This window comes from Camelina sativa, chromosome 14 (assembly GCF_000633955.1).
Source record: "Camelina sativa cultivar DH55 chromosome 14, Cs, whole genome shotgun sequence".
In the NCBI taxonomy this organism is placed as follows: domain Eukaryota; kingdom Viridiplantae; phylum Streptophyta; class Magnoliopsida; order Brassicales; family Brassicaceae; genus Camelina; species Camelina sativa.
The window spans coordinates 12,302,893-12,329,422 of record NC_025698.1 but is presented as its reverse complement, the minus strand read 5'-3'; the positions used below and the strand labels follow the sequence as shown (position 1 = coordinate 12,329,422).

The following is a 26,530-nucleotide window of genomic DNA, read 5'->3' as shown; positions in this document are numbered from 1 at the left end:
TTTTTGTGTTTTAAATTATTATTTTTGTGATTTATATACAATAATAAAAATGGTATTAAAATTTTTTTTTGGCATAGAGCATCTAAAATTGTCGGACCGACACTGCTGGATATTGCATTTGCGATTTAAACCATTTTTTGATTATCATTCCAATCTTTTTATGTCGATATTAGAAAAAAAGATACCAAATATGTATATGGCTATTATTGTCTGTTCGCAATACTATGATGTGTCCTCATCATCAGATTCTGTACTTTTGGGGGCATTGATTTGCAGGAAGTAGCTGATAATAGCTGTGTGTACAGAAACGAGGTTCATCACTCTGTAAGTGAACGAACTCAGATCCTAACAGATGTGGCTTCTGACCCTACTCTTCCCAGAACCAAGGCTGTGCGTTGTGCCAAGTGCCAGCATAGCGAGGCCGTCTTCTTCCAGGTATAACTATTGGTTATGCTACATCTTCGCTGTTTCTTCCCCAAAACGTATTCTCAAATTTTCTCTACCGCCCGAGGAAGTAACATAGATATCATTGAATATGCAGGCTACGGCTAGAGGTGAAGAAGGAATGACATTGTTCTTTGTCTGCTGCAACCCGAATTGTGGTCATCGCTGGAGAGAGTAGAGTTAAGGATATTGATGTTAAAAGTAGTTACCAGTAAGTGTTAGATGTGGAATGATGGAAAAACCTTCTAGGAGCTATTTAGTCGTGTTATGAAATCATAATCCCAACTTGTGTCTCACCAAACATAAAGATTGAAACTTTCACTTTGGGAACTGAAAGCAAACGAGAAAAAAACTGAACCCAAAACATTAGCTACTATCCTCCACGGCTCATCTCCCAGAACGCGACCTCGTGTTCAAGAACACGTACAAACACATCTTCAGCTTCGGCTAGAGCTTCAATTTTAAAGTGGTTATATTCCATTAGTTTCATCATATATTAAGTACCAATTCTCTTGTTAAGAAAACCGTTGTAAGGATTATATTAATTTCATCATCCACTTCTTTTTCCTTTACGACGTATTCACACGATAAAATCATACCGACCGTGTGTTGGGCCTTCATTTGGTTAATGAGATGGGCTAATCAGAAAACGATAAACATTACCGCCGCCGACTTGATATCGTTTTTATGTTTGGTAATTTCTCTCAAAAGCTGTATGCAATTAGCGCTTTCTAAACAAAAAGAGTTTACTACTTGGCCATGTTGGAGTAAGGTTGATGTAAGCTTGGAGATCAAGCTAACCAAGAAATAAAAATTGGAGATTATATTTAGGAGCTATCTAAATATAATAGAAAGTTAAAAAAAAGGGGAAGTTTTCCTACTAGAAATAGGAAATATACTTAGAAGTTTTTATATATAAGGAGATGCTAAGTTGTAGCATAACTTATAAATTGAGAGATTGAGTTTGAGAGAAAGAGAGACCAAAGTTTTGAGTTATTTTCTTTGGTATTAATAAAGAGAGTTATTCTTTATAATTTGTGTTCTTATACATCTTTCAATTCTAGATTTGGTATCAGAGCCTTGATAAAAGAAGAGAGATAAGGATGGGTGATATCGTACCATCTACAATACGACCTAAAGAAGGAGGAGGGTCTTCCATCGCATGTCCCATGCTCACCTCTACGAATTATACGATATGGGCTATGCGTATGAAGATCACCCTCAAGGTTAACAAGGTTTGGGAGGTTATCGAGCCAGAATCTGAAACAGAGACCGTATCCACCGATTCCAAGAAAAATAATTTGGCCATAGCTTTACTCTTCAAGTCGATACCAGAGGCGCTTATTCTTCAGGTTGGTGAACTTGACACTGCAAAGAAGATCGGGGAAGCAGTTAAAGCAAGACATATGGGAGCAGATAGAGTTAAAGAAGCACGCCTCCAAACCTTAACAACTGAATTTGATCGCCTTAAGATGAAAGATTCAGAAACAATTGATGACTTTGTTGGGAAAATTTCTGAGATTTCATCAAAATCAGCCGTTTTAGGAGTCAACATGGAGGAATCTAAATTGGTCAAGAAATTTCTTAAAAGTTTACCTCGCAAAAAGTTTATACACATTATTGCTTCTTTGGAACAAGTGTTAGATCTTAACACCAACAGCTTCGAAGATATTGTTGGTCGTTTAAAAACATATGAAGAACATATCTTTGAAGAAGAAGAAGCTACTCAAGAAGACCAAGGGAAGCTTATGTACTCAGAGGCTCCATCAGGAGGATATCGAGACTTTAGGAGCGATTTTAGGGGCGATTTTCGAGGAGGAGGTCGAGGTGGTCGCTCGTTCTACAGGGGAAGAGGCAGAGGACGTTACATTGATATGAGAGATGCATCAAAAGTAACATGTTTTCAGTGTGATAAGTTGGGACACTTTGCTTCAAACTATCCTGATCGTTTACTCAAGCTACAAGAAGCTCAAGAAGTTGACAACTCAGATTCACAAAACGCTGATGAACTCATGATGCACGAGGTCGTATACCTGAATGAGAAGCACTGCAAACCAAGCGATTACGAAACCAACACCGGCGAAGGAAATATATGGTACCTCGATAACGGCGCTAGTAACCATATGACAGGAGATCATCGGTACTTTAATAAGATTGATGGATCTGTTACAGGGAAAGTATGATTTGGAGATGATTCACGTATTGACATCAAAGGAAAAGGCTCAATCTCTTTCATTGATATGTATGGAGAACCTCGTATAATGACAGATGTGTATTACATCCCAAACCTAAAGAGTAACATTATTAGCTTGGGACAAGCCACAGAATCCGGGTGTGATATAAGGATGCGAGGAGGATGTCTCACGATGCATGATTCACAGGGGAAGCTACTTGCTAAAGAAGAAAGATCGAGAAATCGTTTGTACAAAGTTCGTATGGGGATACAGAGTACCACATGTCTTAATCTCTCGGATATAAGTGAATCAAGCCAGTGGCACGCCAGGCTGGGCCATGTTAACTTCGAAACCATCAAGTCCATGGTACAGAGAGAATTAGGTCAAGGAATTCCACACGTCTCTTTTGGTAAGGAATTATGTGGGTCATGCTTACTCGGGAAACAAGCAAGACAAATGTTCCCTCAAGCTACCTCATTTCGAGCTAATAGGATCCTTGAGCTCGTCCATGGTGACTTGTGTGGCCCCATAACTCCGAGTACAGCCGCAGGGAAGAGATATATCTTTGTGCTCATTGATGACCATTCCAGGTATATGTGGACAATCTTTCTCAGAGAAAAGAGTGAAGCATTTGAGAAATTTAGAAACTTCAAACACTTAATGGAACATGAGTCAGGTGCTACCATCAAAGTCTTCCGAACAGATAGAGGAGGAGAGTTTGTGTCACAAGAATTCAATTCATTCTGCGAAGTTGCTGGTATACAACAACATCTCACTCCTCCATATTCTCCACAACAAAACGGTGTGGTCGAGAGACGCAACAGGACATTGATGGAAATGTCAAGAAGCATCCTAAAGCATATGCATGTACTTAACTACTTGTGGGGAGAAGCAGTTCGCCATTCTACCTATCTTTTGAACAGAATTGCTACAAGAGCACTCAAGGATACAACTCGGTATGAAGCTTTCAGGTCTAAGAAACCCAACATTGATCATCTAAGAATTTTTGGGTGTATTAGCTACGCAAAGATTGACAGGCCATTGTTAAAGAAACTTGATGACAGATCTAAGATGCTTGTTCATCTGGGTACGAAACCGGGAACCAAAGCTTACCGACTTTTTGATCCTCAATCTCGAAAGATCATTGTAAGCCGTGATGTGATTTTTGATGAAACAAAAGGATGGAATTGGAGGAAGGATAATAGAGAACAGAGTAGTGACAGAAATTTCAGCATCACTCTTGGTGAGTTCGGTAATCATGGTATTGAAGAAGCAATGGAGAATCTTGAGAAACAGAGTTATGAGGATGGAAACGAGAGTCACGATGAGGGTGAAAATGGAAATTCAGAAAGAAGTAATGAGCCTGTAAACAATGGAGAAGACGCAAGAGTTAGAGAAGCTGAGACTGAAGAAGAACACCAGTCACCACCGGTACTGAGGAAATCACAGAGACAGAGCAACAAACCCAAGTATCTTCAGGACTATGTTCTACTAGCTGAAGAAGAAGGAGAGATACTACTGCTATGCTTAAACAATGAGCCAAGGAATTTCTATGAAGCTAAGGAGATAAGGGAATGGATGTTGGCGTGCGAAGATGAGATTAGCTCCATTGAGAAGTTGAATACTTGGAATTTAGTAGACTTGCCGGTTGGGGCAAAGCCGATTGGACTTAAGTGGGTCTTCAAACTCAAAAGGAACTCATATGGAAGTATAAATAAATACAAGGCTCGGCTTGTTGCAAAAGGGTATGTACAACAATATGGTGTAGACTTTGAGGAAGTGTTCGCTCCAGTAGCTAGAATAGAAACCATAAGACTACTTATCAACCTTGCAGTGTCTAATGGCTGGGAAATTCATCATCTGGATGTTAAAACAGCTTTTCTCCATGGAGAACTAAGAGAGACAGTGTATTTAACACAACCGGAGGGTTTTGAGAAGTAAGGAAGTGAGAACAAGGTTTATAAATTGAAGAAAGCTTTGTATGGTATGCGACAAGCTCCTAGAACATGGAACAACAAGTTGAATCACATTCTTACAGAATTGAAGTTCATCAAATGCTCTAAAGAGCCATCTGTGTATCGAAAGGAGGAACAAGGAGGTCTTCTTGTTATTGGAGTGTATGTCGATGACTTATTTGTCACCGGAACTGATCCATATCGCATTTACAGGTTCAAAGAAGAGATGGCCACAAATTTTGAGGTGAGTGATCTTGGGAAACTTACATACTATCTTGGAATCGAAGTAGATCAGCATAGCAAAGACATAACACTAAACCAGCGACGGTATGCACTCAAGATCTTGGAGGAAGCAGGATTGAGGGACTGTAATCCGGCGTATTCACCCATGGATGAAGGTCTGCAACTATCAAGGGCCGAAGGAGATAGAGAGATTGATGCTACTTACTTTAGAAAGAATGTTTGTTGTCTTCGTTACTTACTTCACACGAGACCAGATATGTCCTATTGTGTGAGTGTTCTAAGCAGATACATGCATAATCCCATAGCTCCACATGGTGATGCTAAGAGACAATGTTTGAGATACTTGAAACACACTACTACCTTGGGTATAACTTTCACGCGATGTGACAAAAATCCCAAGTCTTGTAGGATATAGTAATTCAAGTCACAATGTTGATCCAGATGATGGAAGAAGCACGGCGGGACACATATTCTACCTTGGAGAAAGTCCAATTACTTGGTGCACACAAAAACAGGATACAGTGGCGATGTCTTCATGCGAGGCTGAGTTCATGGCAGCCACTGAAGCAGCAAAGCAAGCAATCTGGCTTCAAGATTTGCTTGGTGAGATTACAGGTGCTCCAACTGAAAAGGTGACAATTCTATTGGATAATAAGTTGGCTATTGCACTCACAAAGAATCCGGTGTTTCACGGTCAAAGTAAACACATTCACCGGCGATATCACTTCATAAGAGAATGCATAGAGAACGGACAGTTGGGAGTTGAGCATGTACTAGGGAATGAACAAAATGCTGATATACTTACTAAGGCACTTGGGAGGAATAAGTTCAAGGAAATGAGAGAGTTCATAGGAGTTCAAGATTTAGCAAAAAATTTCAAGCTTAAAGGGGAGAATGTTGGAGTAAGCTTGAAGTAAGCTTGGAGATCAAGCTAACCAAGAAATGGAAATTGGAGATTATATTTAGGACCTATCTAAATATAATAGGAAGTTAAAAAAAGAGAAAGTTTTCCTATTAGGAATAGGAAATATACTTAGGAGTTTTTATATATAAGAAGATGCTAAGTTGTAGCATAACTTATGAATTGAGAGATTGAGTTTGAGAGAAAGAGAGACCAAAGTTTTGAGTTATTTTCTTTGATATTAATAAAGAGAGTTATTTTTTATAATTTGTGTTCTTATACATCTTTCAATTCTAGAGGCCGACAAAGAAAAAATGTTTTCTACAGGTGTAGGGCCGTACGTAGGCTAACACTTAATTATGGAGTTTAGTTTTGTCTTAGCAAATTATCAACGGGTCGTCTGACATTTATTGTTGTTTAACGGAGTGGAGTGAGTGCGTCTCTCATTATTGCTCATGATCATTAGTCATCCATTTAGTGTATACACGACGAGACGAGTCTGATGAATACATTTCCGAACCAATGGCATATCCAAAAAGACACTCATAAGAGCTTCTAACAGACATATTAATATCTATACAGTATTGTATGTTGTATCATGTGTGACGTTTTGCATATGAAGTGAATTTTGTTAAACTCATAATGTTTATAAGTATATGAATATTATGCTTATTCTCTAAGCTTCCGATAATTATATGTGTTGAAGATTGATTAGGAAGCTAGTATACAACTAAATTTAAGTTAATCATATTACTACAAAAAACAAAAAAAGACACGATAAACATGGTAACTCAGGTTATTTCAAATGTGAGATCCGTAAATCGTAACAACATATGATTCAACCTGCAACAATATTTGGCGCAACCAACTTGATCCAATCTCATACTAAAAAAAAAAACAAAATTCATTCAGTTGACAGAAACAACTTTTGTAGGAATGTATATATTGACAAATGAAACAAAAACTGATAGTAACGTGCCATGTCTAACGACTAACAACTCTGATGTACACTTTTGGTTGATGATCCAGATCAGATTTGGATTGAACATAATTTAAATCTAGAGTTATTTTATTCTTAAACCCATTACTATGATATGAAACTCCCTGACATCGATCCCACAAAAATAAGTACTATTAAATTCAAAAACTCAACATTCATTTAGGTTGTGTTACGTTTGTTTTGTATTCTGATCGTCGCCACACAACTCCTTTTACTGGGTCTGAATCTGAATCTGAACTATATAAGAAACATAATTAGCTATTTTGATGGATAATTAAAAATCTTTCTTACGAGGGACTGAAGTAGGTGACCTACACCCGTCTTTTTTCGTTTATTTTCTTATCAACAACGCTTTTGATTACAGCCTTACAGGTCGTGGGTTTTGAATTAATGAGGTCTTATGAAAATTTGGAGCACTCAACCACCCACTCCACAATACTCTTAAGTCGGTGATGTACACACCCTCGCAAGAAGATATAGTGGGTCGTCTGACCCAATTTGAAGATTGGAGTATTTTGTTTTCTATTGGGGGAGTCAAACATAACTGATCATTGAATGAAGAAACCAAAACATAAATGTCATACAGTATTTAATAAATTTAGATGCACGGATCCCATTATTCTAAGAAATAGCTTACAATAAATTCTATAAGTTGCCCAAACACCATATATTACTATAAACATTTTTAGCATTAGCATAAGTACAAAAAGTGATAATTAAGAAGAGAAAAGAAACATTGTATAATTTATACATTCGTTCATAAAAGATCCAAAACCTTTCATTGTCACTGATCTAGTTTTTGATGATGATTTAGTAAACAATTAACTATCCATACTTATAAAGAACATAATTATCCATTTATAAACATTAAACCATACATATTAATGAAGACTACAAAAGAATCAAAATTATTAATTACATAGCATTATTATCAAAGAACAGTCCTGAGATTCATATACAGCCGTTGGATCCAGAAACACTCACTAATCATCAGCGGCCGTAGGATATACTAGTACGCGGTTTTGCAACCTCGCATGCTTTCTATAAGAAAATGGTGGCCCCATGTTCAGACTTGAGAGGTATGTTCTTCCCTACTCTCTTCCCCAATCCATTTTAATTCATATTTTCACACTACTCTAGTGTATATCACTTTTTATAATGTCGGTGTTAATCATATTTTATTCTTGTAATTGTTTTTTTTAATAAAGTCACTATTTGACAACTGAGCTCTCTTAATTTTACCTTCTATTTTTTTTGTTCTCTTCCCGATTACTTCTTCAAAATTTATTATGGATGAAACAAAAAAACTAGAAAATGTTGTAAACTAGAGAAACTCGAAAGAGGTTTTCTCTTCTTATTATTACTAATGAATCGATAATCATACATATATATAGTGAAGAACAAACCCCTATCACTTTAAGAAACACTAAAGCAACTAAGTACAAAGGAGGTGATCAATGGGCCTTATTGTCTTGGACGTACATGGGCCGTGTATGGACCGTGTATGGACCGGTTATGGAAGATCCACTCCAAGTATTTTACAACACTCCCCTTTGGATGACATAACCGTGCCGATGCTAGGAAAGATCTCTGTAATACGCTTGGGGGTGCTGCCTCATTAAAACCTTACCAGGAAAACCCATTGGGACAAAACCATGGTGAAGGAAAAAGAGTACAACACGCATTAATCCCCTGTTCCAAGCATCCCTAGAAGTCCTTAAGTCTCTGCATCCCAATCTGGTGCGTGAGCTTCTTGAATGTTGATGTCGGCAATGACTTGGTGAAGAGATCGGCTGAGTTGTCGCAGGATTGAACTTGTACCACTTGAACTTCTCCGGCCTTTTGTAGTTCATGTGTGAAGAAGAACTTGGGTAATATGTGCTTCGTCTGATCTCCCTTAATATATCCTTCCTTGAGCTGTGCGATGCAGACCGTATTGTCCTCATATAACCGTTGCTTCCTTATCGTCGGCCATGCCACAATCTGTCCTGATATGTTGAATCATCGATCTCAAACAAACACATTCACGACTGGCTTCATGAATTGCTAAAATCTTCGCGTGATTAGATGAAGTGGCCACAATACTTTGCTTCATAGATCGCCACGAAATCGCGGTACCACCATGTGTAAACAGATAGCCGGTTTGAGACCTTGAATTATGTGGATCCGATAAGTAACCTGCATCAGCAAAACCAACTAAACCTTCTTTTGTTATAGTTAGTATAATATAAACCCAAATCTGTCGTCCCTTGTAGGTAACGTAAAACATGTTTGATACTATTCCAGTGCCTTTGGGTTGGACAAGAACTAAATCTTGCTAGGAGGTTCACGGCAAAACAAATGTCTTGTCTAGTGTGGCTAGCCAAGAACATTAACGCTCCTATAGCACTGAGGTATGGCACTTCAGGACCGAAAATTTCTTCATCGTCCTTCTTTGGACCGAATGGATCCTTATCCAAATCAAGGCTCCTTACAACCATTGGGCTAGTCAATGGGTGAGCTTGGTCCATATTAAACCTCTTGAGTAAATTTTCAGTATATGGCATTTGATGCACAAGGATTCCATCATTTATGTACTCAAGTTGCAATCCCAAACAGAATTAGTCTTGCCTAGGTCTTTCATTTCGAATTCTTTCTTGAGATATTCGACTGTTTGGGCGATTTCCCCAGAGGTTCCTAGGATATTTAAATCATCCACATATACTGCTATGATTACAAACTCTTTGTTTGCAAACTTTTTTATAAATATACATGGACTGATGGGATCATTCTTATAGCCCTCTTTGGCTAGGTACTCACTTAGTCTATTGAACCACATACGCCCACTTTGTTTCAGTCCATAAAGGGTTTTTTCTAGCCTTATGCAGTATTGTTCTCGAGAACCACTCTTATCTTTGAGCTCAATACCCTCTGGTAATCTCATATAAATCTCATTTTTCAGTGGACCATATAAATATGCAGTTACAACATCCATTAACCGTAAATCCAGTTTTTCTCTTATAGCCAGACTTATTAAATATCTAAAAGTCGTTGCATCCATCACAGGGGAAAATGTCTCCTCATAATCTATTCCTGGTCTTTGAGAGAATCCTTGTGCTACAATTCATGCCTTATATCTCACTATTTTATTATTCTCATTTCTCTTTCTTACAAAGACCCACTTATGTCCAACTGGCTTTATATCGAATGGTGTCCTTAAGATCGGACCAAACACATTCCTCTTCTTTAAAGAGTTCAACTCCACGTCAATGGCTTCTTTCCATTTTAACCAATCTTTACTTTGAGTGCACTCTAATATAGACGTGGGTTCATGATCCTCATTTATCTCAAGTGCTACCTTATAAGCAAATACATCATCGATGTCGACATCTTTACGGTTCCATTGTATTCCAGACATGATATAATTGATTGAGATCTCATTATTATCAATACCTTCAGGTCCTTGAGGTTCAACGTCCCAAACCTCATTCGGCACCTTAGGATTTGCCGCGGCCATGTCTATAATTTCCTTAACCTCGGTTTGATTTGCACCTTTCTTAGATTTCCGAGGGTTCTTATCTTTGGAACCTAATGGTCTACCACGTTTCAAACGGCCTTAGACTCTATATTNTCTCCTCATAATCTATTCCTGGTCTTTGAGAGAATCCTTGTGCTACAATTCATGCCTTATATCTCACTATTTTATTATTCTCATTTCTCTTTCTTACAAAGACCCACTTATGTCCAACTGGCTTTATATCGAATGGTGTCCTTAAGATCGGACCAAACACATTCCTCTTCTTTAAAGAGTTCAACTCCACGTCAATGGCTTCTTTCCATTTTAACCAATCTTTACTTTGAGTGCACTCTAATATAGACGTGGGTTCATGATCCTCATTTATCTCAAGTGCTACCTTATAAGCAAATACATCATCGATGTCGACATCTTTACGGTTCCATTGTATTCCAGACATGATATAATTGATTGAGATCTCATTATTATCAATACCTTCAGGTCCTTGAGGTTCAACGTCCCAAACCTCATTCGGCACCTTAGGATTTGCCGCGGCCATGTCTATAATTTCCTTAACCTCGGTTTGATTTGCACCTTTCTTAGATTTCCGAGGGTTCTTATCTTTGGAACCTAATGGTCTACCACGTTTCAAACGGCCTTAGACTCTATATTAACTTGATTATTGTGTTCCTTGTGAACATCAATACGTACTGGTGCATTACAAGCTGATATGTACGATTTTGTTACTCTCTTTGGATCAACAAAGGAATCTGGCAATTGAATAACTAGCTTTTGCAAATGTATAATCTTTTGAACCTCTGCCTCACAGGCTAGAGTTCGAGGATCTTTCCAATTTAAGGATGTTTAATTCCATGATCATTCCTAGACCAGCTTGTTATTTTCTCCACCCAACATAGGAAATTCAGATTCAGCAAACTAACAATCCGCGTATCTGGCCTTAAATAAATCACCGTAGTTGACTCAAGATACTTAATAATGGTGGGAGAATCATATCCAACATATATTCCCATCCTCCTTTGAGGTCCCATCTTAGTTCTTTGTGGTGGAGCAATCGGTACATAAACGGCACACCCGAATGTTTTGAGATGAGATATGTCTGGCTCATGACCCGTTAATAATTGGGATGGTGATTATTTATGTTCACTAGATGGCCTGATGCGTATAAGCTCAGCTGCATGTAATACTGCATGTCCCCATGCTGACACAGGAAGCTTCGACCTCATAAGCAATGGTCGAGCAATCAATTGAATACGTTTAATGAAGGATTCAGCTAATCCATTATGTGTATGGACATGTGCCACAGGATGTTCCACACTCACCCCATGGACATACAATAATCATTAAACGCTTGGGATGTAAATTCACCAGCATTGTCTAGACGTATAGTCTTAAGTGGAAAATATGGAAAGTGGGCTCGTAGACGTATAATCTGGGCCAGCAATCTAGCAAACGCAAGGTTTCTAGTTGACAATAAGCAAACATGCGACCATCTGGTCGATGCATCAATAAGGACCATAAATTATCTAAACGTCCCACTAGGTGGGTGTATTGGTCCACATATATCTCCTTTTATCCTTTCCAGAAAGTTTAAAGTCTCTTTAGTGACTTTCACTGGTGATGGCATTATAATAAGTTTCCCTTGTGCACATGCTACACACGTGAGATTTTTAGGGATAACTTTTCTCTTTTTAAGAGTGTGCCCATTTGAATTCATAATTAGCTTACACATCATGTTCGAACCAGGATGGCCAAGTCGGTCATGCCATAAAGTGAATTGTTCATTGAACATCTTATTCATTGCCAAATTAGCTTCTATCATATTTATCCTAGCATGGTAAAGACTAGTGGCTAGTGCAGGTATAGTCTGTAGGACTTTCTTATGTCCTTGGGTGATCTCAGTTATATATAGGAACTCTTTGTTTCCTTCACCCTTTGTTTCAACATGGAAACCATTCAAACAAATGTCCTTAAAGCTCAATAAACTTCTCTTTGAGCTGAGTGAATACAAGGCATCACTTATTTCAATATGTGTGCCGTTTGGTAGCAAAATATTAGCCTGGCCGTAGCCTTCAATTAAGCTTGTTATACCCACAATTGTACTAACATTGGCATTTTTCATAATGAGATTAATAAAATATCTCTTATCCTTCAAAATTGTGTGGCTGGATCCACTATCCACCACAAGGATGTTTTTGTCCTCAGCCATTTCTATAATGGACAAGAATTTATGTTTTAAACTTTAAAGTAATAAAACAAGCAAATATACAATGAAAGAAAATAATTCAATTTAAACCAAAAATAATAATCCAAACAATAATCCAATCAAAATGCAAAGCATAGAACACAAAAATTAAATCAAAACCACATTTGAGTTTAATTATCCTCTCTTAAACAATCGAAAGTTTCATAATCCAATAGGTTATCCTTCTCATGGTCGAAATCACCTTCACCATCGAGATGAACCAGGTTAGCTTCTGGATTCTTTTTCATATTCTCTTGATAGAGATCAACAAGGTGCTTAGGAGTTCTGCATGTCTTTACCCAATGATTCTCCATACCACATCTATGTAATTCAGCCTGCATTGCACAACTCAAGGAAGGATATATTAAGGGAGATCGGACGAAGCACATATTATCCAATGATTCTCCATACCACATCTATAGCAAGTAGACTTGGTCTTATGTTGCGGTTTAAATTGCCCGTGGCCTCTACCCCGACCCCGACCGAAGCCGAATCGGTTTCCACGACCTTGACCACCAAAATTGTGTCATTGATAGGTCCCACGACCAGGACCACCACGTCCACCTCTCCCACAGCCATGGCCATACTTGTCCCTATGGACATAGTTAGACTCTTTAGTCTCCTTTGGCTCTTTAGGCTCATTGGGATTTTTCTTTGCCATATCAACCTTGTGAGCTTCCGGTAATGGAGTTGTACCCGGAGGTCTCAATGCACTATTCATCATCAATAGCTCATTGTTCTGTTCAGCAAGCAGCAAACAAGAGATAAGGTATGCATAAGTCTTAAACCCCTTTTTACGATACTGTTGTTGAAGCAGTATGTTATTGGAGTGAAAGGTAGAGAATGTCTTCTCTAGCAGATCCTTCTCAGTAACCTCTGTACCACATAACCTTAGGATTGAGACTATCTTAAATAGCTCTGAGTTATACTCATCCACGGATTTGTAGTCCTGGACCCTTAGGTTTTTCCAATTAAATTGAGCCTTTGGGAGGAGCACCGTCTTTCGGTGTCCATATCTGCTTTTCAGCTCTGTCCAAAGGTCAAGAGGATCTTCAACTGTGAGGTACTGGTTCTTGAGACTCTTAGTAAGGTGGTGACGTATATGCATAATAGCCTTGTACTTGTCCTTTTCGGCACATTCAACCTCATCCTCAATGCATTCGCATAAATCCTTTGATTTCAGATGGATCTTAGTGTCCAAAGCCCATTGCAAGTAATTGTCTCCAGAAGCATTAAGGGCAGCATAGGAGAGGTTGTCCAGCTTTGCCATCTGCACAATACAAAACAAACATCCGATCATCAGCATGCGGTATTTGAGACCGAACCATGCAACAATTTAAGACCATGTGGTATTTGAGACCGAACCATGCCAATCACTTAGGGCCATGCGGTATTTGAGACCGAACCATGCCGTTCTATTTATACTCAAATTTTCGTGGCTTATCATGCATGAAACAACAATCCTAGACAACAAATATAATCTAGCATGCAATGTTTTCCTTTTACTAAATTTCCTTTTTCTTAAATTTTTCCTTTTACTAACCACAAAGTTTTAGGAAATATTTTCTTAGATTTTAGGATAATGTCTAGACTTAATTTTGTGAGTTATCCTAATTTTATTTTCATGCAAGAACACATAATAATTCCGATTTTAATTTCTTAGTTTTAGGGTTTGATTAAACAACAATCTTAATCGGATTTAATCATTAGAACAAACAACTTAATATTTTTCGATTTTAGGTTTCTAATTCTAAGGTTTTCATGCAACAAGTAAACAAGCAATAACAACCAGATTTTATACATATCATGATTAGTTCAATTGCAATCAATCTAAGCAATCCTAAACCTCAAGCAACCAAATTTTAAAGTTTTAGGATTTTAGAGTTTTAGGATTTTAGAGTTTTAGGATCTTAAGGCTTAGGGTTTATATTTGTTGATTGTCTACTTGTAGATTTTAGGGTTCCATTAAATTTAAGATCAAATTTGATTTCATAGGTTCTAAGAGGGTTTAGACTATTGTTTACCTTCCACCGATTTGGGGTTGAACGGATTTGAACCGGGAGCTAAAGACCTCAGTTTTACCTTGAGTTGATTCACGAACCTCGAACTCGAACTAGACAAGCACACGAACTGATCACGAACAGGAGCTGGAATACGAACACGCCTTGATCTCCGAACAGGAACTGGTCACAAACAGGAACTCACCCCGGACAAGATCTGACCACGACCACGGACGGATCACAGACAGGAACCGATCGCTGGACTTCAACAAACAAGGGTTCTTTGTGCGGCGGCGGTCTTAGGGTTTTTAGGGTTTTTAGGAACTTTTCTCAGTTGGACTTTTAGGGCTATCGTGCTGATAACGTGTTGTAAACTAGAGAAACTCGAAGGAGGTTTCCTCTTCTTATTATTATTAATGAATCGATAATCATACATATATATAGTGAAGGCAAACCCCTATCACTTAAAGAAACACTAAACCAACTAAGTACAAAGGAGGTAGTCAATGGATCTTATTGTTTTGGACGTACATGGACCGTGTATGAACCGTGTATGAACCGGTTATGGAAGATCCACTCCAAGTATTTTCAACATAAAATAAAACAGTGAAAGTAAAGTGAAAAAAAAAAAGCAGTGTAAAACAATAGTAGTATAATTGTAATTGTAATAAAGATTTCAGCTTTTCTTTTCATTCCTTTTCTTCCCTGTCACTTTATTTATTTTCCCAAATTATTAGTTTTTATTTCCTAAGTATTAATAGTAGCTTTTTATTTCATTTTATCTTATATTCCTCAAATTTCATGCCTTTTTTAATGATTATTTCCGCCGATTTTAGGTTAAATGTTTTTTTTTGTTGTAAAAATACTTAAAAAAAACGAAAATATCAGACGTCGATTGAATCTCTAACACAGTTCTCCTCTTCTTTCTCTCTCAATCTCAGTGGCTCTGTTTTAAAAATAAAGGGCAAAGTCGCCAGCTTTTATCTCTCTCTCTCTCTCTTTTGTACCCATCCTCCCCCCATGGCTAGACGATGACGATTCAGATTCACATAAACTAAAAACTAGGGTTCCCTCCCCCCACAATTTGCCTTACACGTTTCCATCATCAAAATCTCTTCCTTCCTTCCTTTCTCCGTCATCAATCATCAATCATCATTTTCCCCACCGACAACAATCTCGGACTTTGTGGATTATTATTGACTTCTCTGATTCAACCAATTGTTTCACTCTGGATCTCCCAGATTCCTTCTAACCTCTGTATGTTCTCTCTGCTTTCTCCTCCTTCCCGACATATCTATCTATGTTTTTACCAGATCGACCTTACCCTTTGTGTTTCGTTTTTATTTTTATTAAATCTGTTTTGTTTCTGTTTTAGTGATTATAGAGACTAGTGTTTCTGTAGCTTCTTGATAGATCTCTTTTAAGGCTTTCGTTAATCTTACGGATCTTTGTTTTTATTTACGTTTTTTTTTTATTGCTTCTCCCTGAAGACAGCACAGCATAAAGTTTAAGTCTTTACGAATGAGAGTGGGCACAACAACACACACATGTCTAGTTTTATTAATCTAAACAGACTTGAGTTTCTCCTCTTTAGTGTTTTTTTTGTCTTGATGTCTCTCAAGCTTCAAACTTTGAGGCTTCTTCTGATCTGTTTCTTTTTTTACTCTTGTTTGATCTGATTTGGAGCTGATCTGTGTGTTATGTAGATCAATCATGGCGATGAAGTCTAGTTCTGCTGATGGTAAAACCAGAAGCTCTGTTCAGATCTTCATTGTGTTTAGTTTATGTTGCTTCTTCTACATTTTGGGAGCATGGCAACGAAGCGGGTTTGGTAAAGGAGACAGTATTGCTCTTGAGATGACAAACAGTGGTGCTGACTGCAACATTGTTCCGAGCTTGAACTTCGAGACTCATCACGCAGGGGAGTCCAGTATTGTTGGTGCTTCTGAAGCAGCAAAGGTCAAGGCTTTCGAGCCGTGCGATGCTCGTTACACGGATTACACTCCATGTCAAGATCAGAGACGCGCCATGACTTTCCCGAGAGATAGTATGATTTACAGAGAGAGGCATTGCGCTCCTGAGAAGGAGAAACTTCACTGTCTTATACCAGCTCCTAAAGGATATGTGACACCTTTCTCTTGGCCTAAGAGTCGAGATTATGTGCCTTATGCTAATGCACCGTATAAAGCATTGACTGTTGAGAAGGCTATTCAGAATTGGATTCAGTATGAGGGTGAAGTTTTTAGATTCCCTGGTGGTGGAACTCAGTTCCCTCAAGGTGCTGATAAGTATATTGATCAGCTTGCTTCGGTTATACCTATGGAGAACGGAACTGTTAGGACTGCTTTGGACACTGGTTGTGGGGTAATGTCTTTATGTTTTGGTTGTCTTATTTAAATCTTCTGAGTTTGATTTTCTTCAATTGGTGGAACTAAATTGAAACGTTTTGTTAGGTTGCAAGTTGGGGAGCATACTTATGGAGCAGAAATGTACGTGCAATGTCTTTTGCACCAAGAGATTCACACGAGGCTCAGGTCCAATTTGCTCTCGAGAGAGGTGTTCCTGCTGTTATTGGTGTTCTTGGTACCATAAAGTTGCCATACCCAACACGAGCTTTCGACATGGCTCATTGCTCTCGGTGTTTGATTCCATGGGGAGCAAATGGTTAGAACCGTTTCTGATCTTATTATAACAATTTGACTTTCACTTTGTATGAAAAATATATCAGTTAGTTACAATGGTGGTTTTGTGTGTTTTAACAGATGGGATGTATTTGATGGAAGTGGACCGTGTGCTTAGACCCGGTGGCTACTGGATTCTGTCTGGCCCTCCAATCAACTGGAAAGTCAACTACAAGGCATGGCAACGTCCCAAGGAGGACCTTCAAGAGGAACAAAGAAAGATTGAGGAAGCTGCTAAACTTCTCTGTTGGGAGAAAAAGTATGAACATGGTGAGATCGCAATCTGGCAGAAGAGAGTCAATGATGAGGCATGCCGTTCAAGACAAGATGATCCTAGAGCCAATTTCTGCAAAACCGATGATAGCGATGATGTCTGGTAAGTATTCATTTGTTATATAATAACCTCATTTACTTTTCTTGTTAGAAACATCTGCATCAAGTTTTAATTGTTTTTGGCTCTAGGTACAAGAAAATGGAGGCATGTATTACGCCGTATCCGGAGACTAGTAGCTCAGATGAAGTAGCTGGGGGTGAGCTTCAGGTTTTCCCAGATAGGCTCAACGCAGTGCCGCCAAGGATCTCTAGTGGTTCCATCTCTGGTGTTACTGTTGATGCCTATGAAGACGATAACCGACAGTGGAAAAAACATGTGAAAGCATACAAGAGAATCAACAGTCTACTTGACACTGGAAGGTACCGTAACATCATGGACATGAACGCAGGGTTTGGTGGATTTGCTGCTGCTCTCGAGTCCCAAAAGCTTTGGGTTATGAATGTTGTTCCCACAATTGCCGAAAAGAATAGACTTGGAGTTGTATATGAACGTGGACTCATTGGTATCTTCCACGACTGGTAAGTTAAAAAATAATGCCTTCTTCTTCTCACAACTTCCTAAAAATTTTATTGTTTCTGGTTTGAGAGACTCTATTCTGGTGTACATGGTTTTCAGGTGTGAGGCTTTCTCTACTTACCCAAGAACATATGACCTAATCCACGCAAACCACCTCTTCAGTCTTTACAAGAACAAGTATGTATATATCTGTTTTGTTCAATGACTCGTAACAAAAACTTTCAGGACGCTAATGTATGAATCTGAAACTCTTTAGGTGCAATGCTGATGACATTCTTCTGGAGATGGATCGAATTCTCCGACCAGAAGGAGCTGTTATAATCCGGGACGATGTTGACACATTGATCAAGGTGAAGAGAATCATCTCTGGAATGAGATGGGATGCGAAGCTGGTTGATCATGAGGATGGTCCTTTAGTTCCTGAGAAGGTTTTGATTGCTGTGAAGCAGTACTGGGTCACCAACTCCACCTCGTCTCACTGAAGCTTCTTTCGTTCCGGGGTGACCTGACATTTTGATCAAATGATAGAGCTTTCTCTCCTTAGGGAGAGAGCTACAGTCTTGTCTTAAAACACTTTTATTGAGTATCTATTTATTAATGTTATAGTTTATATTTCTTTCCCAATCCAAAAGCTTGGAACTTGTGGTGTATCATTGAATTCTCAACTTCATAGTTTTTGCATAAGCCAACTCTGTTTCTTCTCTTCTTACAAACTCAAGTTAAAATGATCAACACGTATATATATATACAAATCTCAAACTCAAGGTTAATGTAGCTCTAGAGAGTAGCAAATCAGCTCTTCCTCTGATTACAAGTAAGTCTCTAGGTGTTCCAAAAGCTCAGGCTCTCAACTCAAATCAGTCTTTAACTTGTTTAGTTGGACGAGCTTCAAATCCGCCATCTTTCCGTTTCTCAAGTGAGTAAGGCATGTAAGTACCGAGAATCCGATCCCACATGACAAAGAAAGGCTGAGAGAAGTTGAATTTGCTCCCATAAAGCTGATGATGCACATCATGATACGCGGTGTTGTTCTTGAAAAACATATGGAAGAGATTCCCGGGAAGACAGAGTCCGCAATGATCATCCACAGTTTTGATAGTTGCAAAGGAGAAGAAGAAGATTGAAGTTCTTGGAGACATACCCGAGATGAGAAAAGATAAGGCGCCACCAATTGTATCGAGTATAAGTCCTTCTACTGGATGGTTGTATAGAGCTCCATAGGCAAAGGGAACAACAAGCCTATGGTGCTGAGAGTGGATATGTTTGTATAAGAATTTGTTGTGATGCATATACCTATGCATGAAGTATTGCCATGTGTCAAGGACTAACATGGCGGTTACACACTGGCTAGCTAGAACCAATAGAGAAAACTGTTTCGTCTTGCTGGAATCGGCATCACTTCCTGTCACCTGCAGATGAGATACAACAAACTCAAAAAAAGGTTTACTGCCAGAAAAGAGAGTAAAAAACTGTAGACTCGAAGTTTCAGAACATATAAAACACCATGGAAAAGTTCATCCTAACAACACAGTGAAAAAGATTCTACCATAAAGAGGTCCAGAGATTTGATTGTACGAAAGAAACTGAATCTATCAGAAACATTGAGTAAAAGAATATGATCTATGAGACATACTACGTTGTGTATAATCAACAACCAAAGACGCTCACAAGAGCCGGTGAACATTTCCTGTGACAGCCATAGTTTCTTATAAACACCATCCAGAATAAGATGAAGGTAAAACAAGAATGCTACACAACGGGACAATCAAATCACTGAACAACCAATGCCAGCCCCAGAACAAGATAAAGATCATTCCTTTACATCTCAAACAAACACCAAACTATCCATTTCTAATTCACATCTCACAAAAGATTCAGAGATAGATCATTGACAACATTTGAGCTCAGTAAGAGAACAGAACAGCCATTACTCCAATTCAACAAGTATACATCATAATGTTAAAATGGGTATGGCAGCTTTACCGTGAATAGAAGGATAGCGACGATGGCCTGAATAAACTGCTGGAGAAGAACACCTTTAACAACATTGGACTTGGAGACAAGATTCTTCTCGTCTTCCTCAACCTTGGAATGTAATCTATAGCTCTCCAACGATGAGAGCGACACATAAATCCCAGAGTAAACCCAATACACCACAATTGGAGCAAAAGCTCCTAGCAATTCGTCAGACAGAACAAAACCCATCTTCCTAATTCCACCTTCAGATCCTTTACAAACTTGTGGGAATCAGTGAAAATGAAACGGGAAAATGCGGAATTGGACGTAGAAACAAAAAAAAATTGGGGAAAAAAAAAGGTGAGGTTTTTAGGGTTTACAGTTTTTTTGATTTTGCCAAATCAATCATCAATGGATATAATTTGGGGAAGAAAGAGAGAGACAGTCAGTAAACTAAAATAGCAAAAGCCTATCTTTGTCTACGTGGCACACGATGAAACGATCTAACTTAAGATAGATCTTTTTTTTTTACCGTTCGATGGAGAAGCAAATATGTTCCTTTTATCGTGTTCGTTAGTATACTTGATTATGTTCTTCCCGCGTTTTGTTATATTCTTGTTTTCAAGTTGTACCATAAAACGACGACGTGCTTGCTAAGATGGAGTTTGGACTGGAGGTTTGGAAAAGAGATGCGTGGAGCAGTAAAGTAAACCTAACCGATGCTTACCAGTTGGGTTTACGAAGTATCATTTTAAATTTTCAATTTATCATAGTTTTCTAAAGATTTTTGTGTCATTGTTTGCGTAGAAGCTACACAAAATCAATAAAAATATGTATGGGGTAAAAACATTTCTTTTCAAGAATTGTCATTTACACATACATTATTCCTAGTGATCAAAACAACAATAAATTGGAAAGGATCCGAGTCCGAATGTGTGCAAGGCTATGAATCAACAGGCAACTCTTTTGTCTCTGTCTTCTTTGGGAAATTGAGACTGGCCTGAATAACTCTCTTAGGTCCTGCAATGTGGCACAATATCCAGAAACATCAGCAACAAAGAAAACATCCAAGTGAATCATTTCTTGGTTGGTGATAAATTCAATTTACAAAACTTAAGCACCTTTCTCTGGATTCTGCTTGATCGAATTGACGACTGTAGATTTCCAGTCCTCATACTTGGCCTCTTCCATCTTCTTATGTCTTTTGTAACATGATGACTGCAGAAGCAAATTAAATATAGTGTGAGTTGCAAAATAGTCAACAAGTTTGAGAACAAGTATGTGCATTTGATCCCTCACAAAGAGAGACTGATACTTCAGATTTACAGGAAAGAAGCCAGTTGCCAAGAATATACATCTTCATCAGATGAATATCCACCATCCTCTAGTCTCCTCTTTCCAGGTAACACATCAAGCAAGTCTGTGGAAAATTTTGAACATAATTGTGTTCAAGATAAGCCTTCACTGAAGTGAACTAGACTAGTAGTGAATATAAAGAAAAGAAGAATAGTTTTCTCCAAAGAGAACTGATTAACCGTACCTCGGTTTCCTTTCACGTCCTTTGCATCTTTCTTTTCCTTTGAAATCCCAACACAATCAAAGCAAAGGTCCGTCATGGAGGTTGAGACCTGTTTTAGAAATTCAAATAGTTACAATGATCAGAACTTGGTCAATCGGGTCGTGCATTAGAGAAATTAGCTGTGCCTGGATGATATAAGACTTACGCAAGAGAACTCAGACTCTGATGTTCCACACACCTCAATCAGCCTAAGCTTATCTACCTTAAGCTGCAAATAAATAACACAGAAAGGTTCAGAATCTAAAGATACTCAACATTCTCTCAAAACAGAAAGAAATCAAAGTATTAACCTTCTGCTTCTTAGCACATAAATAAAAAGCAGCAGCTGTAAATACAGGTCTAGTAAAATCAGCATTCGCCCGTCTCGACGCTGGTAGCGATGCAAGAAACCGCTCCTTATACCTACAAATCCATATGAGACATTTCAACAAACATATGCTAGGCAAAATCATTACGCACACAATTGAAGCGCAAAAGATGGCTTACGAGGTAAGAACATTTTGCACAGATTTGATTATCCTAACGCAACCAAACTGAACAGCCAATTCTCTTACATTAAGCTTAATCCTGAAATATCCATCAATGACACACACATCAATCAATAAACAAGTTGGAAGCAAAAAAAAGACTTGAAAAAGGAAACTCACTTGATCCCAATAACGTTTTGAAGACTATTGAATGATCTAGAGTAAGCCTTTTCAGACATACCACTCAACTTAATCGCTGCTTGTCTATCGAACAGAATCTGCAATCTAGCAATTAGATTCGAATCGATTAATTAAGATACTGCACAATAAATAATAACCCACTAATGGAAATCGAAATCGATAACACAATCAATTATGAAAAAACAAAAAATTTACCTAGTGGCGGCGATCTCCATACATATCACAGCTTTACAGATCTCACCCTGAGTAGTAGATCAAAAACAAAAACAAAAACATCCGAGTTCAACAAATAGGAGAACAGCGTAAGGAATCAATAGTATTGGGATTCAGAAATCGGATGACTTACAACGCCGATGATGGATGAATCGAACTGGGCATCACAAAGACGGCGGATCTCTGCAGCTTTTCTGATTAAAAGCTTGTTGTTATCCAGACCAAGTTTCTTAGCTATGTCGGAGATATCCATATCCTCTTTCAAAAAGTTTCCGGCGATTGTGTTTAAGAGAGACAAAAGAATTAAAAAGACACAGAGTGAGAGATATTTTCGAGAAATGACAATGGAACTCACACTACCAATTACAGTAGGGGCAAATAGAAAACGCTATTAAAGAAAACGTTGCCACCGTTTGGCTCCGAATCGGAGTTTGGCGGGATTTTTTACGACTGATTGAAATTTTAGCCGCGAATATTTTTTTTGCGCTTAACCAATTTATAATAGGCCTAAAAAGGCCTGAACCCGGCCCATAATGTCTATGTAAATAAAAGTATCTGATCAAATACGAGATTTAAGGAAACAAATGTATATTCCAGTAACGGCAGTACAAACAACACAGTGTTGGTTCATTCTTACCGACTACCGTACAGTTAAGAAGCTTTTACACCAAACAGACGAAACAAAGGGAGCAAAGAAACAAGCAGAAGGTAAAGCCTTTTTTTTTTGTTTTTTGGGTTGTGGTATTCAACTTATTTAGGCTAGATAGCGGTAAAGTTTCCGGTCTGTACTATCCCTTTCCAAGAAATCACGTTCAATGAGCGACTCGATTCTCTTCTTGATCTCCGTTGGGTTAGCCAGGAACCGTGGCTGCAACTGTTTGGTCACCTCTGCGATTATGTTGTTGTGGTCCAGTATTTTTCTGGACTTCATGATCCTCACAATCGCTGCTTCGATCTGAGGTTTCCTGTCTTCTTCCACTCTCTGCCTCGTCTCTTGCTTCTCCGGTTCTGTCTCCTTCTGGGCCACTACGGTTCCTATCTTTACTTTGTAAAACTTGCTCGTGAACTTCTCGTTTACATAAAACGAATCCTCCTCTCCTATGTCCTTGCTCATGGGTTCTTTCTTTATGACGTTTTTGCCTTTTACACATGCCAGCGACTGCAAACAGCGTTTCAGATCTGACGCCGGGATTTCAGTAGCCTGTTCAATCTCTTTGTAGCTGAGACGATCAGCGTTATTGAACAACATGAGAACACACATCTGGAAAGTCGACACGTTCAATTCATGTTTCTGACCCTTTCCAAAGAGGGCTTTGATATCAGCTGTGCCCATGTTAGTTTGCCAGGTTAATCTTCTACCGGTATGGGTCCCAAGGTAGTAAGAACGGAACTTCTCACAGAGAACTGACACTTCAGCTGGGAGATTACAAGGTACTGCTGGCTGTGTTGGCCAAGAACCGGTTGTAAGAACCTGAACAATAAGTGTTGGTCCTTCTGAAAGCTCGGGGTGACTGCCATAGAACCCTCGCATTGTGTCCTCTGAAGTCTTCATGTCAGTGAACATGCCTTCCAATTTTGAAGTGAACTGATAGCCACATTCTGTCTTCAGTTTCACTATCAAACTTCTTTCTGCGTCATCCGACACAGTTTTGCCTGAGAGAAGCCTTTTAGCCAAATGCTGCTTGTAGTACTTCTCAAACACATCCTTCTCTTGTAAATAGCGGAACAGCATCATAACTTTATCGAGAATAACCTCCACATCCACATCGACGAAACCCTTAAGCCCTTTACGTAGCTTGTCATCAACAAACAGGGAGATGAACTCAGGAGAACGAGCATTCAAGTTGATGAAATGCTCGAATGAAGAGTTTAGCGCGTTCTGAAATGTTTTATCATTGCCGAAAGCCGTGCTGATGACTTTGTCATATTTATCCCGCTCATCCAATAGTCGCTGAACAAATTCCACCGGGTCCTTTGACTTTTCCGGATCAGTTACCAGTTGCTTTCCCATCTCCCTAAGATGTGAAGTCATAACATCTCTGACAGTGAGAAGACCGTTGGTAACCCTGCGGAACAAGTTGTACATCCTACCCAAATCTTCATACTTGTCATGCAGAAGCATATAAACCAGACCTGAATTCTCCATGTGAACGAGTCTCTGCATGTGGTTGGCAATCATCTCTTTCTCAACCACACTGGTAATCTTCTCTTCGCTCTTGGGATCCAAGTAGTGCGCTACCCTATCTATTTCTTCAGTCAGGCGTTTCTCAGCTTTCTTTAGGTAATCCCCACAATCACAAGATTCAATAAACTCCTGAGACTCAACCTTGTAAAACTCAGAAGAAGCATCCAAAAACGGCTTCTCAAAATCCTCCTGATACACAGATTCACCCAAGTCCATAAACATCTTAATCACACTCCTCATCAAACCCCTGTCTATGACTTCACCAGTCCGTTCCTTCTGCACTAGATCAAGGAGAGTGTTTAGAAGCCTCGTATGTATCTTAGTGAAATGCACAACGTTATCCCTCCACAAGCTAAACCCCATGGGATGAACATGGGTCTTTTTGGTGCTCTCAATGTAAGTCCTATCCATGTACATGAGAATATCCCGAATCATCTCCAAGGCTTTGTTGTGCTCATTCCATTTCTTATTGAGCTCTTCAAGGAACGATCCTCCCTGAGCTGCCTCAATCAGCTTGGATTTTTCTTTGAGATGAGCAGTCATAGTAACAATAAACCCAGTGTAAAGCTTCTCACCAAACTTGTGCAGGACCATGTTGTATGCGTTTCTGGAGCAAAAGAATGAAACAAACATAACAAAATCATTCGCCTAGCTAACACGAAACCTAAGCCGAATCCAAAAGTAATGAGATTCTAGAAAACATAACCACAGGAATCAAGAGAGAGCAAAAGGAGAGACCTGTAAAGCTCTTCGAAACTGAGACCGCTAGCATCTTGATTGTAAATCTGATGGATCGCACGCTCAAGAATCTGCCAAGTTTTATCAGCGTATTTGGGATCTACAACGACTCGATGCTTAAACGCCTCTATCTGAAAATTTCTCTTCTTCTGATTACTCATTTTTTTGAAAAACCAAAACCTGAATCCAAAAGCAAATATCGACTCAAATCAATCTAAAATTCCAAGAAAACAATAACGATGAATTGAAACGGAGAAGAAATAAAAACAATAAGGTGGATCGAGGGAATCGGAGACTGACCGGAGAAAGAGGGATGATCGGATTAGGGTTTGGAATTGTATTCTTAGCTTCCGTGAACAGATTTGGGGAAAAAGGAAGGAAAAATGGAAAAAAAATTGAAAAGTTGAAAAGGAGAAGAAGCTTATATAGCCTATGGGTATTTGCAACGTCGGTGTGTAGATAGAGAGATATCGGAGAAAGAGATTTTGAAGGTGGAGGAGAGGTTCTTTTGAGAGAAGAAGAAGATGATGATTATAAATAAATAAAAAAAGATGGATCGGAAGAAAAAAAAAAGTGAACCTTCCCTCTCTGCTGGTGGTTTCGATACTACGAGTTAATAATGTTTTGGTATATTTTCGTCCTTTGGTATACCGGTTGAACGGTTCTATGATATTTTAGAATCCATGGAACGAATCCCTCTGCGAACCGATTAGGTTCTATTTTAAAAGCATACTTTAACTCGTCTTTAGATGAAATAATTTTATAAATTTTTTTGTATGTGAAGGAAAATATATAAAGGAAGGCACATGATGTACTGATTGAAATATTAATCTTTCGCTAACGTTTTAAGGATGAAAGCTTTGAGAAGATCTCATCAAGCTGATTAAAACTAACAGGTGCATCATTAGGGCATCATTAATGGGAGAACTTTTTTTTGTGTTCTTAGATTAAATATATAGTGAAAATAATGTTAGATCAGTTGTTAAAGATCATAGGTAAAAAAAATGGGAAAACTAATTATGGTGTTCTTAGAATAAAGATATAGTGAAATAATGTAAGATCAGTAGTTAAGATCTTTTGTTAAAAAATTCAAAATTTCAAAATTTGTTTCAAAATTTTTCAAAAATTTCAAAATAAATTTCAAAAGAACATACTTATATAAATTTCAAAATACAATACCAAATATG

General features: G+C 38.5%; 4 protein-coding genes and 1 long non-coding RNA gene across 7 annotated transcripts; 2 read left to right on the top strand and 3 right to left on the bottom strand.

Annotated features, from left to right (window-relative positions):
• On the top strand, positions 264-808 carry LOC104741162. Its single transcript, XR_760284.2, has 2 exons — positions 264-435; positions 542-808. It is a non-coding gene; the product is annotated as an uncharacterized LOC104741162 (long non-coding RNA).
• LOC104741161 (probable methyltransferase PMT2) lies at positions 15,367-18,688 on the top strand. The gene is made up of 7 exons (XM_010461954.2): positions 15,367-15,730; positions 16,180-16,837; positions 16,927-17,137; positions 17,236-17,530; positions 17,617-18,006; positions 18,104-18,181; positions 18,261-18,688. The coding sequence occupies exons 2-7, from the start codon at positions 16,187-16,189 to the stop codon at positions 18,484-18,486; spliced, it is 1,851 nt and encodes a 616-aa protein (XP_010460256.1). The 5' UTR covers positions 15,367-15,730; positions 16,180-16,186; the 3' UTR covers positions 18,487-18,688.
• Positions 18,635-20,365, bottom strand: LOC104741160 (sphinganine C4-monooxygenase 1-like). The gene is made up of 2 exons (XM_010461953.2): positions 19,988-20,365; positions 18,635-19,413 (listed from the first exon to the last, which is right to left on the bottom strand). Exons 1-2 carry the CDS (start codon positions 20,207-20,209, stop codon positions 18,862-18,864), a joined length of 774 nt encoding a protein of 257 aa, XP_010460255.1. The 5' UTR covers positions 20,210-20,365; the 3' UTR covers positions 18,635-18,861.
• On the bottom strand, positions 20,785-22,837 carry LOC104741159 (origin of replication complex subunit 6). 3 transcript variants are annotated; one of them, XM_010461950.2, is made up of 10 exons: positions 22,554-22,837; positions 22,403-22,449; positions 22,187-22,291; positions 22,026-22,106; positions 21,830-21,941; positions 21,685-21,747; positions 21,501-21,588; positions 21,287-21,380; positions 21,082-21,178; positions 20,785-20,980 (listed from the first exon to the last, which is right to left on the bottom strand). In XM_010461950.2, exons 1-10 carry the CDS (start codon positions 22,671-22,673, stop codon positions 20,855-20,857), a joined length of 933 nt encoding a protein of 310 aa, XP_010460252.1. In that variant the 5' UTR covers positions 22,674-22,837; the 3' UTR covers positions 20,785-20,854. The 3 variants fall into 3 exon arrangements, with proteins under 3 accessions (XP_010460252.1, XP_010460253.1, XP_010460254.1); XM_010461951.2 differs by having other exon boundaries at positions 21,316-21,380; positions 22,554-22,834; XM_010461952.2 differs by lacking the exon at positions 20,785-20,980 and having other exon boundaries at positions 21,086-21,178; positions 21,260-21,380; positions 22,554-22,834.
• On the bottom strand, positions 22,961-25,889 carry LOC104741158 (cullin-3A). Its single transcript, XM_010461949.2, has 3 exons — positions 25,644-25,889; positions 25,344-25,523; positions 22,961-25,212 (listed from the first exon to the last, which is right to left on the bottom strand). Exons 2-3 carry the CDS (start codon positions 25,502-25,504, stop codon positions 23,175-23,177), a joined length of 2,199 nt encoding a protein of 732 aa, XP_010460251.1. The 5' UTR covers positions 25,505-25,523; positions 25,644-25,889; the 3' UTR covers positions 22,961-23,174.